Source organism: Pelobates fuscus, chromosome 8 (genome assembly GCF_036172605.1).
Source record: "Pelobates fuscus isolate aPelFus1 chromosome 8, aPelFus1.pri, whole genome shotgun sequence".
NCBI classification, from domain to species: domain Eukaryota; kingdom Metazoa; phylum Chordata; class Amphibia; order Anura; family Pelobatidae; genus Pelobates; species Pelobates fuscus.
In genome coordinates this window covers 137,834,487-137,850,693 of record NC_086324.1, presented here as the reverse complement: position 1 = coordinate 137,850,693, position 16,207 = coordinate 137,834,487, and the positions used below count along the sequence as shown (strand labels likewise).

The window sequence follows — 16,207 nt, the reverse complement described above, 5'->3', positions numbered from 1 at the left end:
AATATACAAAATACCCAGCAAAAATGTAATCCGTATGTAAAACAAAAAAAATGCCAACAATTATTTTTTACCACATACTTTGACATATATTGGTGACAAATTGGGGGCATGTTAAGGCACCATATGAGATACCCTGGAGTGTCTACTTTTACAAATGGTAGGCCTTTGTGGGTTTGTTTGTTTTTTTGAACAGTCAAACTGCTATAATACCCCAAATTGAAACATAGGTCCATCAAATCAGTCTCTAAAAATGCTATAGTAAATACTGAAATGCACAGGTCTCCTATATGGCACTGTAGCTTCACGAAATAGTGCCAAAGACATACAATGGGGTTATCGTTGTACTCAAAAGATGGAGCTGAACACAAAATAAGGGTTTGTACAGGAATAGCACACACCAATTTTACGAAATACACATGAGAAGATCTTTGTTTTAAGTTTGTGTGTCAAAAAACAAAAAAAAACACAATGTTACTCCAATATTTAGCAGAGATTGGCAGGGAAATGGCTACATAAAAAGTGTTATGTCAAAATAACCTTAGGACAATAGCCTGTGATGTCTACTTTATATAAATATATACTTTTGTGTGGCAATTTTGTTTTCTTTTATGGCTGTTAAGCTTACAAAACAAACATACCAAATTCTAAAAACGCTCCACATTAAAAGTTCATTTTACTCCTTGTGCTTTGTGACCTGTCACTACCAAAAAAAACTTAAATCCCTAGACACATTATATATTCTGCAAATCAGAACAACTACATTTATTTCTTTTTAATTACTTTCCTTAACCTGCACTAATTATGCACACATTATTATTGCAAAAACTGTAAAAAAAAAAAAAAAAACGAACAATATTTTTCCTTTTTTATTTTTATAATAAATGATCATTTATATATGTATATGTTACATCAAATTAAAGCCCTTTTTTGTCCTTTAAAAAATGGTACATAATATGTGTTGGTGCAATAAATTAGTAAAATGCAAATTGCAGTTGAAAGCAAACAGCAAAAAATGCAAAAATTGCTTGTGTCTTTAAGTGCAATCTTTTGAAGCTGTGTCCTTAAGGGGTTAAAGTGCTAATTTTAGGAGTCATCTTTTTATATGTTTTCAGCTGACGTTTCCTAGTATTTTTTTCCCAGCTGGCCACTGATGTAGATATATTTTTTTTTTTAATGTAATACAATAGGGGGTTGTTTGGTGTCAGATATACTTTATACTTATACTTTATGTCTTGAGTTATCTGTAAGATCAGGACATCTGAGCTTACATGTAATATTTTTGCCATTGGGTTTTGTCCTATGTTGTCGACTAAAATTAAGAGTTTCGGTTCCAGTGTGAATACTTATCAGCAGAACCAATATAAAAATATATTTCATTATTTTTGGGGGCGAGTGTACAACTATTTAAAATCAAGGGAATATTCTGTAATTAAGCAGTTATGGTAAACTGACTTTCAAAATTAGCCATATTCAAAGTACCCGAGCTCGAAAATGAAATATAAATCTGGTTCCATCCAATTTGAGAATTAATTTTGTCCTGAACCTTAGAACTGAGCATGTAACTGAAAGAGGTTTACATTGCAAAGTCTAAATGTGTCCTTTTTTTTGCATAATGTATATTAAACAGTGCATTTCTGTTTGATTTTAGGTCTCAGACTGGTATATAGATTTTAATATTGCCAATGGATCAGATCGAGAAGGGTGGCAATATGCAGCAGACTTCCCAGCGTAAGACAACTCTCATCTGTTTTATATGTGTTGTAGTATGTTTTGTATTTTATCCACAGTGTAATTTGTTAAATAGATCTTTAAAGGAAGAAAGGGTGAAATAAAAGGAATCTTATGTTTCCAAACAGGTTAGCTACAGGAATGTCAGGTCAGCCATTTTTCTAATAGACAGGTACTATTTCTAGATTCTCTGACTTTGCTCTTAAAAAATGCTGCCCGTCGGTATATAGAATGTGTAAGCTGCCAGAGTAAATCTGATGAATCTCAAGTAGTTGCTAACATAGAAACCACCCAGAGTTTATTCTGAGAGCATATAAATTTTAAATGGCAATAGACAGCACTTGTCAGAAACCAGTACCAGAAATTTTATGGTATTCATTTAATATATTTTATATTTTAGTTATAGCGTTTATATGGGTGGATGGAGAGTGTAGATAGGGAATAAGTCATATGGTTGGCAATCTACTTGGATTGTTTTTTGTTTTTGTTTTGTCAATGTATCTAGTTATTTTATCAATTAAATGTTTGGAATAAGAGTAACTTTTATGCCACTCCAATGAGCCGCACACAGTATCTCACAGACGTGAGTGCACCCCTCACATTTTTGTAAATATTTTATTATATATTTTCATGTGACAACACTGAAGAAATGACACTCTGCTACAATGTAAAGTAGTAAGTGTACAGCCTGTATAGCAGTGTAAATTTGCTGTCCCCTCAAAATAACTCAACCCACAGCCATTAATGTCTAAACCATTGGCCACAAACGTGAGTACACTGTATCAATGGTGGAACTGTTTCTGGTTAAAACGTTATACTTTATATAGGTTCATGGAACATTCCATAAAGATTAAGGCCACAGTAACACTACTGGTAAAAAATCAGCTCTCTTCTCTAAAATCAGCCATGTTTACAGCTCAGTCCGTGATTTATTGAGTAAATGAATGCTCACACAGCAGCTCTCTACAGCAGGTTATTACCTGCCTTAAATTTGCAGCAGCATAAACTGAAAATATGAGTATATTCTTATTGTCATATTTTTAATACATTTAAAAAAAAGAACATTATGGGTCACTTCCTCTGGAGTGTCACTTTAATACACATTCACCAGGTCTCTGGTTCTAGAAGAAATACTCAGTAAAACCATTTAACAATTGACTTAGTACATCAATTTGCAGCGTCCCTAACTTAAAAACCGCCCGTAACTTGTGTCAGTAGGTTTAAAGGTTCTTGATAAATGATACAATAACATAAGGGACACATTCTACTGCCCAAATACTAATCAAAATAAAAATGTTAAACTCACTGATTAGTAGATATACCCCAATAAAAATGCATGCATTTAATTATGCATGTTTTCTTTGGGATTATATCTGAAAACAGCTTGCAAAACTGCAGATATCTTGTCTGCAGCCTTTGAACAACATACGGTACATTTCTTCCCCAGCCCAGACTTTCTGTGGCTGTCCAATCACTGACTTCCCAATGCAGCTCAATGAGAAGTCTTTGCAAGGCTTTGTGCAGTTACCTGCTTCTTGAGTTTAGCTCATCTCAGCTAAACAAACCAGGAAGTAATAGAACCCGTTGTCTGATTGACATTCAGGGGCTATAACCAGGTTAATTTGTAAACATGCCCGTTTTTATTGAAATGTGCACTTTTTGTGAAATGAAAAAAGACGACACACTGAGCAATGCTTTAGGAGTCTGGAGTGTAATTTAAACATCAAAGTCAGTCATGTCCTAGATGCAGCGAGATCATGCTGATTTTATTTGCCATAATCCAGAAGAACATTTCTGTGAAAGTGTTTTTAGAATTTTAGTGAAACCAATATAGTGATACATAGTTACATAGCTGAAAAGAGACTTGCGTCCATCAAGTTCAGCCTTCCTCACAAAATGAATTTTGATATAGTGAATGGACGCCAATATAAGCCTGCATAAGGTCACCAGCCACACTTATCAAATCTTGTTTGCTAGTTATCCCACTTGCAGCAGAGGAGTTTTATCAAAGTTTAAATCTCATAAATGTGAATGTCATTGGAGAGTACAAGGCGTTTGTTGAAATTGGCATAAGAAAGATTAAAGAAACAATAAGTCGGTCAACACAAGTAACACAATAATGGCGAGGTCAGCGTGAAAAACAAACTGCCTGTGTTCTTTTCTTTTCAGGTCCTATCACGGGTACAAGACCATTAAGGATTTTGTTCGACGAAGACGGTGGGCAAGGTAAAAGATTGATTCAAGTGTGATAATTTTAATTTTAAGAAGGCAAAAGTACCTAACATTTGACAAGTATCAGCATCAACTGTTCAAATTCTTCTGCTATTTTCCACCTGCCACCCCTTTCAGTGCAGGGTTGATTCTAGACAGGGTCACAGGTGGATATATTTATAGAGGAATACAAAATATGATTAAGATAATATATTGATTATCTAGCTATTATTTTCACAGGTTGTTGGTATATTAAATTCCTGCACTGCAGTTTATTATCAAACAATACATTTAGATTTAAAAAAAAAAAAAACATAATCCCCAGTTTATATGGCAATTTCCAGTCTGGCCAAGATTAGTGGGAGTTATACTAATCCCTGGAGTGTAACTCTTACCAGTTATGGGCAGACAAGAACATATAAGGTAAAAAGAACCTTATCCCTGGAAGAACCCATTCCTACTCCACTTGAACTTTGACATTGTTGTTTATCTGTTAAGATTACACCAGGAGCTTATCATATTATTCCCCACTAATATTTGCTTCTCTCTCACGTTAATATTCATTTTTAAACCACACAATACTAATGTGTTAACTTAGGAACAGTTCAGAGATCAATATTTGATGTAATAACCCTGATTTTCAATCACTGTTTTAATGCCTCTTGGCAAGCTCTCAATCTGTTTTTCGCATTGCTGTTGGGTGACATAATATCACTCCTGACGCAAACATTCATGCAGCTCAGCTTTGTTTGATGGATTGTGACCATCCTTCTTCCTCTTGATCGCATTCAAGAGGTTTTTCAATGGGATTCAGGTCTGGAGATTGGGCTGGCCATGACAGATTCTTGACCTGGTGATCCACCAACCACACCTTAATTGACCTAGCTGTGTGGCATGGAGCATTGTCTTGCTTGAAAAAACTATTCTCAGAGTTGTAAAACATTGTCAGAGCACAAGGATACTGGTTTTCTTCCAACCTTGTACATAGCTTGATTCATGCATCCTTCAGAAAGATGAATCTTCCTAATTCAAATCTTGCTGAAGCACACTTAGATCATCCCAGACCAAATTTCACTGTGGATTCAAGACATTTAGTAGGCCTCTCCATGTCTGTATTCAGGCATCTGATGACTAGGTATTGGGCAAAGCTGAAAATTGGATGATCAGGGACAATTAACTGACTCCCGTCCTCTATGGCCTAATCCTTATGGACTTTTGCAAAACTCAGCCTGGCTCATCTTTGCTTTTCGTTGATGAATGCCTTTTTCTAGCTTTGCACAACTTCAGCCCTTCCTCTAGAAGCCTGTATCTAACCGTCCTCACCATGCAACTTACCCCAGTTGCCATTTACAATTTGTTTTGTAGGTCACTTTATGTCATCCACAGTTATTGAGTGACCGTTGAATCAGTTGATGGTCATTCCGGTCAATTGGGAGTTGTTTTTGCTCTCTGCTGCTGTGTAGCTTTGTTGTCCCTTATGTCTGCTGCTTAACCTTGGTCTTATGAATTGCCATCTTTGAAATTCTAAGGATGGAACAACCTGATGCTCACTGTATCGCTCTCCAAGTAAATAGAAGAAATCCACAGCCCACCATTTCATGGAAAAAAATATTTATTCAATTAGATACAATCATGTCATAAGTATCCATGTATATCATGTCATAAGTATACAATCAAAAGTGCAATAAAGATAAAGTGCAAAGTATCTACACGTTAATCCACATAAATAATTGCAACAAGGTTACCTACATTAACTGCATACTGACCTAGGGCTGGAGACAAAAATACCCCAAAGTTTCGGCCACTGCCTTGATCACAGGAGTCTTGCTCTTCAAGTAAAGCCAGAATTGAACGCTCTTCAGAATTAATATTCTTTTCAACTCCAATGCCTTGGTCAATAATTCTTTTTTTTTTTTTTTTTTTATTCCAATTACTTTTGAGGTACTATTAGCACTGTTTTTGCCATCCAGTCGGTCTTATTATAAGACGATAATGCTTACTTTTTATACTTGTTTTCATTAAATAAAATTTGGTCCAGGTAATAACATAATCAATACCTCATTCAGTAGAATGTGATGGGCATGTATTGGAATTCAACAGCCACTAAAATGGAATGGCTGTCATATGCTGATTAAAGAAAAAAATTGGAGTGGTCTTAGACAATGTGCTAAGTAATGTAGCAAGTTTGTGCTTTTCACTATAGCCAGTCACAAGAAACATACCAAATATGCAGTGAATAGAGTTCCAACATACCAAAAACATGGTACTAGTTATGAAACAGCTAGCAACATAAATGAAGGAGGTGCAAGAATTTTATATATAATATCTTAATAGAAGAAGACCCTCACCATTCATTGTTCCAATTTGTCAAACCTGTTGAATTTGCGTGTATATCAAGTGCACCCAGTGTTTGTATGTTAAGTCCACCTATTAAAATGAAACCTTGTTTGATAAATCATATGCTAAGTTACATATTCAGAATTGGTTTGTGTCAAATCCTATTAGGTGGGACTCACAGCAATATAGAATCTTCCATTGTTATTTTTTTGGAAATGGATTTATTTTCTGATTAAAGCATTTCTTGCTCTGTCTCACCAGAAAATGCAAAATTGTTACAACTGGACCTTGGTGTGAAGTTCCTCCCATCTCCTTGTGGGATGTCTCTATATTATCGAGCAGAGGAACAGCTGATGACGAATCCATAGCTCTGTGGGCAATAAGCAATAAAGGAGACGTTTTATGCAGAGTTGGCGTCACAAAAAAGTGCCATGAGGTAGGAATAATATTCTTCAGCAGTCTATAATGATTTACCATTCAGAATCACTTTAGGATCACATTTATCTCCTTTCTGTCAAAAACTGTTAGATTACAGGTATATCTCTGCATTCCCAGTTCACACAATGTATACTCATGCCATTGAATGTAATTAAGCTATTGTCCTCTTACTGCCTGATACAAGAGGACCCAATGTTCTTCTTTGAGTTGACTGTAGGGTTCCACAGTCCTGTCTTGGCATGTTTGAGTGATTGGACTTGTTATGTCTCTGCTCTCCACAAATGTAAAACATCTAAAATGAATCACACCACTTCATCTAAATGAAGTGGTCTTTGTGCAGTGGCCCTTTAGCATTAACCATGCAAGGTAAAAAGGTTTATAATGGTCCAGCCTTTTCAGATGAGCTTTTCCACTGCAAGTCAGACCTTCAGGGGCCATGCGGGGTTTAGAAAAAATGCCTAGCGTGTCATCCAATCAATGGATTGTATAGTAGCTCCGCCCTAACCGTGCCGTACCATTTCCTATGGCCCTACATCTGAAGCAGGACCCTGAATGGTGCGGTTCGGTTGTATGGGCCACTTTCATAATGAAAACACTCAAAATAGTTTTGTTTATGAACCCTAGTCACACCTCCCTGCATGTGACCTTCACAGCCTTCCATAAACACTTCCTGTATTTAGGCTTTCTTTATTGCAAGTTCTTTTTAATTGAGATGTTCTTATCCCCTGCTATGTTAAACGCTTGCTAGACCCTGCAAGAGCCTCCTGTATGTGATTAAAGTTCAATTTAGAGATTGAGATACAGTTTTTTTAGGGTAAATTACATCTGTTTGAAAGTGAAACCAGTTTTTTTTTTTCATGCAGGCTCTGTCAATCATAGCCAGGGGAGGTGTGGCTTGGGCTGCATAAACAGAAACAAAGTGATTTAACTCCTAAATGACAGTGAACTGAGCAGTGAAATTGCAGGGGAATGATCTATACACTAAAACTGCTTTATTTAGCTAAAGTAATTTAGGTGACTATAGTGTTCCTTTAAGAGCGGTTCGGCAGAACATTTATTCCATTGTATATTTGTTTTTCCTCTTCTAATGATGTGCCAGATAGGAGATAATGCATCACTCATTGCTAACCTTGAGTTTAGTTCTGAAATTATGCCACCTTAAAGGGGGCTTCTCATAAACCTAAATTAATAAATGCTTGTTATACTGTTGTTGTTTTTTGTTTTGTTTTTGTTTTTTGTTTTTTTTGCTACCGCTTTAAGGGTGAGTTTTATTTCCACCAATATTTTTCTTTGAATAACACTTGCACACTTCACAACATCACCTGAACCTCCTGTATTCAATGGTAAATAAATACAGTAATGGCTTTCGCCTTCTAATGACACTAGGATTTGTTAGAGTATTTCATTCTAACACATGATCACTATCTTCACACTTCCTCTCTATAATGTATGTCTTCTTCTGATTAAAGGTGACTGTGTATTTTTCATTCTGTTGTAGCCCAGATGTGTATGTTCATTTGGAAAAAAAACACTGTTTCATGGCAGTCTATTAATACTTTTGAATCTGTGTTTTAACAGGGTTCCTCGTGGCTCCACGTTGGCACAGACCAACCATTCATTTCCATTTCAATAGGAGGGTGTCACCAGGTGTGGGCCATAGCCAGGGATGGATCTGCATTCTACCGGGGTTCTGTGTCCACCGATCACCCTGCTGGTAAAGACTCGATATTCTGGGGCAATGCATTAATCTAACTATGTTACAGCTGGGCCCTGTATGGTTACGTAAACAAGAAGGCTTGCGTGTTGAAGGGACACTGTAGGCACTCTAACTGATTCATCTTATTTAGATGGTTATAGTGTCTGGAGTTCAATGGTGCCTTCCATTTATACAGCATTAAAACATTTTTAATGTTTTAATGCCTTACAAGAGCCCCCAGCAGTCCATCCTCTCTGTGCTGCTTGGTCTAATGAGGAAGCATTAACCTGAGTAGCAGTGGTGGTGGTGATTGGTTGAGAGTGTCAGCTGACTGCTTTCAGCCAATGACAGCACCAGTAGCTGGTATGAATTGCTATGGCTAGAAGACGTTTGCCATCTCTGACTTATTTTAGCCATACCTCCACTAGGGGCAGTGGGTGTCAGTTTACGCTTATTTACTGTTAAACTGCTCCATAAATTATTTAACACTTTATGGAGGGAAAGCACCATGGGACCTCAAGCACTTTAACTTATTCATTGAGATTAAATGGTCATAGTGCCCCTTTAATCTGAGGTTCAACTTTCTGGCATTTGTTCTTAGAACCCTAACAGTACTTGCAATGTTCTGTAGCATGCAGCTGTGTGTAGTATGTTATGTAGAGGGTTAGCAAATAATACTTTCTCTAGAGCACAGCTTTTGCAGCTCTACAACTCCCAAAATAATCTGCCGACTTTAAGCCGAGAATAAACCAGAAGTGGAGTTTGGAGAGAAAAATAATTTTCGATCGCAATTCCAGAATTAGGATTCACATTTGGAGCAGAGAGAGCTTGTCATAGGGCTACAGGAATACAGAGAAAATAAAGCAAACCGGAGAAAAACCATGTTAAGAGATACAAAAGAGCAAAATCATACGTGATGGAGAAAGTAGACAGAGAGAGTGCCACGTGCATATAAATGCAAGGAACATAACTCCATACAGGGAAAGTGGGTCAAGGGAGGGAGCAAGCACAAGAACGATATGTAGATTTAATAAAAGGAAGTTACATTGGTAGAGTTTGAGACAACACATAACTCACAGAGACAGGTGAGAATCCTAACAAGGTAAGTGAGAAAAAAAAAAACATAAATTGGCAAATTGAAATTCACGGAAATGTGACCAGATGCGTGAGGAGGCAACGTCCTGGTTTATTTTGCAATAAATAATAAGGTCTAACATCTAACACAATGATGGGGAACATAAATGTCACGCACAAAGTAATGCCAACTTTATTCTTTGCATTGCGGATGCCCTGGAGCGGTTTTGTCATCATGTGACCCAGTATGTACGGTACATTATTAGGCAATAAGCAAATAGCAGCTCCATATCAGAGGTGACCTTCTCTCAGACTTAATAGGAAGGTAAATATGTATATGTGACAATGGTAAACAATCAGAGAGGGATATTCTAGAAACACTTTGAAACTGATAATGTTGGTGTAAAAATATAACTAGGTAAATGCTGTTTTTCGTATCTGATTTGGCTTTGTTCAGGCGTTTTGATCTTGTTTATCTGCATGACCACGTGCCTCTCACCAGTTGGATTTCAACTCCTTTCATCCTCAGCTAGATAAAAGATGGTTTTTTTTCCCTGCATAGTTATCTCTTGGCAAATATTAAAACGTCTTAATCATTAACCCCATAACTTCATTAACATAAAAATAATAAGAGTGAGTCTAAAGGATTAAATCCTGGGAAATACTTTGCAAGATACATACTTTTTGCATTTAACATCTAATTTAGATAAGGGCATTTGTTAACAGAGTGGGTACACACATTTAATCAATCAAGGGATACTATCAGAATGGGCTACTGACAATTGGCTTCTTTCGCTGTAAGAGTTTGGGGTAATCTATTTTGTTTTTATGTGAAAACAAGGTTTTTCTTGTCACTGTGGATCAGTCTGCATGGTTCAGATTGATGGACAAAATGATATGCACCATTTAGAACATACTTTCCGTAATATTGGTGATGCTTAATGCTGTGTCTTGTTCAGAGCACACAAAAAATGCTAAAATCCCTATATTTATATTTTAGATTGAAACATGCAGGTTCCGACAGAGGGAAAAACTACATGCCAGTTTTGCGAATTTTAGAATAGAATGTTATCAGTCTTCTGTAAAGTTGATGAATGAGTACAGTTTGAATACATCTTCACCAAAATTGCACTTGAGAATTGAATTTAGATACTTTTCGCTAGCTGCATTATGTATTCTTCTGTTTTTTTTTTTTTAGACTTCACATGCCAACATACTGATAATCCCTAATCTCAATTAAGTGGTCTGGGTGCCACGTCCACTCTGTTTTAACCCTACAGCTGAAAATATTGCTGTTCTGCAGAATTGCAATGTTGTTCAATGCATGGTTGTCACTCAGACCGCCACTAGAATTGCTTCTGATAAAATAGCAGAGTAAAACTGTGCTATTACTCATAGAGACCATCTGATTGGCATGGCGCAGTATTTTGACACACTTGCCCACTAGCCTCCCGATGCTGTCCTATGCAAAAGCATTCTACTGGTTGAGATTACTGATGTCGATGATCTCGGCCAAGGAGTTGGGGCTTCCCCACGGAGACCAGCACTGCGAGGGAGAAAAGGTAAGTAAAATACCTTTTTTAGTCCTTGCAGCTAGGGGACGGGGACCTAAATGGCCAACAGGGTCCCATAGTGTAATGAATACACATTTGTTTTCTGTTTTAACCAGGTAAATCTGTTACTGGCTTAGAGTTGTCAGTCAGTATGATCACTGTACCAAAGCCATTTAGATTTAGCCTGAGAAAAACCCTGGATAACTGGTGAGTAGCATATAGATTATGGTTGTCAAACTCTAGCCCTGTTGCTTAGGTTGGAATTTGACATCCAAAAAGTTTCAGAGATCTCTAGCCCAACTACGTCTTAAAAGAATTCAGCTTAACAGCCTGGAGCAGTATCTGTTCCTTGCGCAAGGTCAACATGTTCTGTTCATTTACAGAAATGTTGGGTGAAAGCTTGTGTATTTAAGGAGGGCTTATTCTTAAGCGATCCTACTGTAATTATCATGTTTATTCCTAAAACACAAGTTTGAGGCTAAAACGGCTGATCAGGAAACATGCTCCCGCTCTAGTCACAGCTTGGCTATTTTGCAATCCATATTTAATGTAATGGAAAAATAAACTTTCCTTAAATGCTCCCATATAATGGAATACATCACAAAGATACAAGATGTATTTAATATAAAATATAGAGATTTACTCACCTCTCCTCTGTTCCAGGGGCACTTTTTTGTGTTACTATAATTGTAACACGCACCTCTGGGCTGTCCTCCACTCCTCTGCTGACGAATCCCCAAGCAGGGCAAACCTACTCCGTAACGCTGGCACGCTAGTTTCGTTGCCAGTGTTCCGGTGTCTGAACGGAGTGACGTCATAATACTTCCTAGCCAGTGCTAGATGAGTTTGCAGACCATGCGCTGTGGTTGCTACACTTGAAAGAAGAGAAGGGCCTCCTGTGGGAGGTATTTTCTGCTCCTCCATGTCAGTTTATACCTTGGCATTAGGTTTCTGCCACGGCGGTGACTGAAAATTATTTTTTAACAGATTTTTCTCCCAATCTATACATTTATGTGTTTTATTCTGCTTGTCTGTATGTGCTAGAGTAAACCATGCTGTGTGTTTGTGTCTCGTAGTTATTATTATTTTTTATTTTATTTTTTATTTTATATTTATGTAGGTGATTGCTGGTACCATATTCCTTCACCCAAAAAACAGAAGCTACGGCAGGTCTCCGTAGGGCAGACATCAGTGTTTGCTGTGGATGAAAACAGTAAGTGTAGAAATAAAAGTTCAGTTGCATACAGAGTTTTATGCGCGATACGTTCTTTGTTATCTCGAGTGGAACAGACCATTGCTCTCCCATGAAACTAAATTACCTTTCATAAATTTAAATATGAAATTAGCTAAATCCGTGATTCTCTAACACAGAGTCTCAAGATTTAGGGATTAACATTCTGTTCCAATTTGGTTACTGATAAATAGAATGGATGGATCATTGACAAACCAAAATAAAGGAGGCTCGTTATTTGCTCAACTAGTCTAGCTTGTCCTTCGTTTCTATTTTATGCTTCCCCAAAGTCATTACTCTAGCTATGCAAAAGTATCTGAATTCTAGTAAACCAATTACATGCTTACTTGGACATTATTTTAAATGCTTCAAACATATTTTTTTTTTAGATAACTTATGGTTTCGACAAGGAATTACTCCAAGCTACCCTCAAGGATCTTCCTGGGAGCATGTCTCCAACAATGTCCGTAAGGTGTCAGTAGGACCCCTTGATCAGGTAGGCACTGTGTTTGGATCAATGAGCTTTTAATGGACAAGTTATTAAGTAATGTCTGGGTCATATAGCTAGCAAGCTGACAAACGGTGAATGAAGATGGAGCGTGTGTTTTTAATGCCTCTTGTATATTGCAGGTTTGGGTAATTGCTGACAAAGTTCAAGGCAGCCATAGTCTGAGCTGTGGGACGGTCTGTCACCGCTTAGGGGTACAGCCAATGGAACCAAGGGGACATTCTTGGGACTATGGCATTGGGGTGAGTAGCAGGCAGTCATCAGGTAGAATTCATCGTGCTTGTGCCCCCCATCCATCTATGTATCTAGGCGTTATCCATGTGGGTAACTCGTTTTTGTAGAAATGAAAATTTCTATAGTATGAAATGTTGCGTGCTATTTTAACACTTCTCATTTCACAGTCTGGTTCTGATTTCTTTTAATATTGCGACCATTGTGCTATTTTTGTATCCAGAGAGATTTATTATTAATTACCTTTAATAACTTATTCCAGATCTTTTGTACTGCATCATTGCTTGTTATTTTTGAAGAGGCAACATAAACTAGCCAGGCGTGCCTATGCAACCCTTTTTTTTTACCTCCTGTTAGAAAGAGTGATCTTTCCTATTAAGGACAAAGATTTCTGACTTTGGTCTTGCTCACTCAGCTCTTTTTGTAAAACAGAGAAAAAGAGATCTATGCCTTCAATGTCGTGCTCCTCCACTGATCTTGTATTCCACCTAGATCAACGAGTATCAGAGCCATTTTTCTGCCTAAATCTATTATGGCAGTGATGGCTAACCTTGACACCAGAGTCTAAAAGCTAGCTGAGCATCATGGGAAATGTAGTCCAGAAACAATTTATGGTGTCAAAGTTAGACATCACTGTCTTATGGCATCACCAAGGTCAGGTTCTTAGGTATATTAATGGATAAACAAAAAAACAGATGGATTGTGAGGCCAGTTGCAGCTAGACCGGTGCATCGACGGATAAAAGGCAAGGTAACTCGCCTTTTAACTCCTCAGAGAGGGGGGCTGGTCACCTAAATATCTATTCCAGCACTATAGTGTTAAGAATACATGTCTGTATTGCGAACACTATAGAGTTCCTTTAAGATACAGGGATCACATGAAAAAAACCAAAAAAATGACAGGCTCGCTTAAAGCAACTTCCAAATGTAAAATGTCTCTATCTGATGATGTCATTATGCTCTTTTCAGGGAGGCTGGGAACATGTTAGCGTAAGAGGAAACATGACTTGTAATAGCACACAGCCTGAAAAACACACCACTCAATCTGTGAATCCACCTGAAGAAAACCATGAAGGAAGTCCCTTCATGTCTGCAGCAACCTGCTAAAAGTTTGCCATTTAGATGTTTGGATATACAATGGTGAGACGTTTGTAGTCCTTGGCTAGCAAAGGCAGACATCTTAATTATTTTTTTGACTACTGCATCTACAAAATCAGAACAGGTCTATTTTGTAGTATTTTAAAGATGTAAACTGTGAATTCTTTATTTTTCTTTTACCTTATGAATTTTGATACATTTTACCTCGTATAATTCCAGTTATCCACTACCAGTAAAATGCTTCTTTCTTAAATCTGGAAACTCTTCTAGAGTGAATGGGTTGCCATATTGGTTTTAGATCATCCAGGAGGCAGTCTATTGGATAGATACCACATTTTCCTCTACAAGGTTTTCATCTTTGGGTTCTTTTCCTGTACTCTTGTGCAGTGACAAAGGAGGAACACATTTCTCTTCCAAATGTCATAAACTAACTCTCTTTTCTAGCATAACACTATACATCAAGTTGTCTTAAATGCACCTTATTCCAATTTCCCACTCACCAGAGAAAGTATTTTGATGTTTTCAATGCCAGAGGTGTATCCTTGTATATATGAGAGTGACGGCTGCATTATTACATCATTAAATACCAGTATATCAATGTACCCATTGTAGTATCTACTAGAGTTTGTTAGTACATCATTATAAAAAGTCTGATCACAAATGTAAATACTTGTAAGTTGGCCCCTGCATGACATACAAACATTATTTCATGACCATCCGGCAGATCGTCTGATGACATATTCCTTCTGATTAAAATGGCAACTTTTAAATCTCTCTCATCCATTGCCTTTTCTTTCTGGTCTCTATAAACCGAATGACTTCACGAATGGCTCATCTTATTAGTTCCCTATATAAATCGGCTTCGTATAATTCTATTCGCTTCGCGTGATCTTGACCTGTAGTAATTTATAGGAAACTGTGCCCGTCTTGCACCGAAATAAGTCGTTATGATGCTCAACCGATGGCTAGTTTTTGCTTAAGCTGTGAAAATAATGAGTAGGTGGATGACATTAGCACGTCCTATTTAGCATGTAAAAAGCTTTTTTGTTACCCTCATAGAACAGTATTAAGTAAAAAGGATGTAGTACACTATGTGTACAAATAATATGTCAAGTAATGCTCATTAATAAAACATACACTTTTAGAGAGCCAAATGGATTGTATCTTAATTATGATAGAGAAGATAGGAGTATATTTTATGGTGCTTATCTTTTATTAGATTGAACACTGTGTTTTTTGTTTTTTTTAAAGTTGATATAAAAGTTGATGATAATAAAAAAAAATATATAGGTTTCCAAGAGTTTATTTTACAGGTGTGCAATATAATGAGCTATACTATATGACTGAATTGATTAATTTCTTTCATGAAATACATTGGGATCATCAAATTATTTATTTCATAAAATATGCCATTGATGTGAAACGCGTTGGACTAACCACAACTCCACTGCAAAGAGTTCACTCTATTCAAAATGTACATAATTTTAATAGTGAATTCATATATTTATATATTTTACTTTTGATGTTTTGTTTTTTTTCCTGTTTAATATATAAAGGTAATGCGATATAGTTAGGTAATACAACTAACCGTGTATAGTGCAAAATTATATTTTGTTTGTAAAATGATCTACATAGTTTCTTGGTGTATTCACTGCTTTGTAAAAATCTACAAAACCAGAATGATGTTATATCTTAGAAGCATCAATTTAACCATACCAATAGAAAATGGCTCATTAACATTATCATGCACTCAAAATGTAGTTCAGAAGCACTAAATATTCAAACATTTGAACAAATTTACCTAATAACCTTAATACAGACCAATAACACATTTATGATTATTCTTTTATTAGAAAACTGTCATTGTAAGCGCCGTATCAACTTTGCATCGCTGCAAAGGTTATGGTGAAGAAAGTACCCTGCCTACCAACTAGAGTAGCCTGTACATCAATTCCCAAAAGTTGACAGTCATCATATAGCAGCTACCCCCTGGCAACTTACAACCTCTGTCCCAAATTTTTTGTGTGGTTTTCTCATCCTGTGGCCTCAGACATGTGCTGTCAGTGTCTCAGAAGATCCCTGCTAACAGCCCGTTACAAAAAA

The 16,207-nt window shown here is 36.8% G+C and overlaps 1 protein-coding gene across 1 annotated transcript in view; it reads left to right on the top strand.

Moving 5' to 3' along the window:
• TECPR1 (tectonin beta-propeller repeat containing 1) overlaps positions 1–14,351 on the top strand; it is an 80,085-nt gene extending 65,734 nt beyond the window's left edge. The window contains exons 18-25 of the mRNA XM_063430343.1: positions 1,649–1,728; positions 3,898–3,954; positions 6,538–6,712; positions 8,293–8,428; positions 12,158–12,250; positions 12,658–12,764; positions 12,899–13,018; positions 13,976–14,351. Coding sequence (XP_063286413.1) covers positions 1,649–1,728; positions 3,898–3,954; positions 6,538–6,712; positions 8,293–8,428; positions 12,158–12,250; positions 12,658–12,764; positions 12,899–13,018; positions 13,976–14,113 — 906 coding nt within the window. The 3' untranslated portion in view covers positions 14,114–14,351. The remainder of the gene's footprint in view (positions 1–1,648; positions 1,729–3,897; positions 3,955–6,537; positions 6,713–8,292; positions 8,429–12,157; positions 12,251–12,657; positions 12,765–12,898; positions 13,019–13,975) is intronic.
• Positions 14,352–16,207: the final 1,856 nt, after the last annotated feature.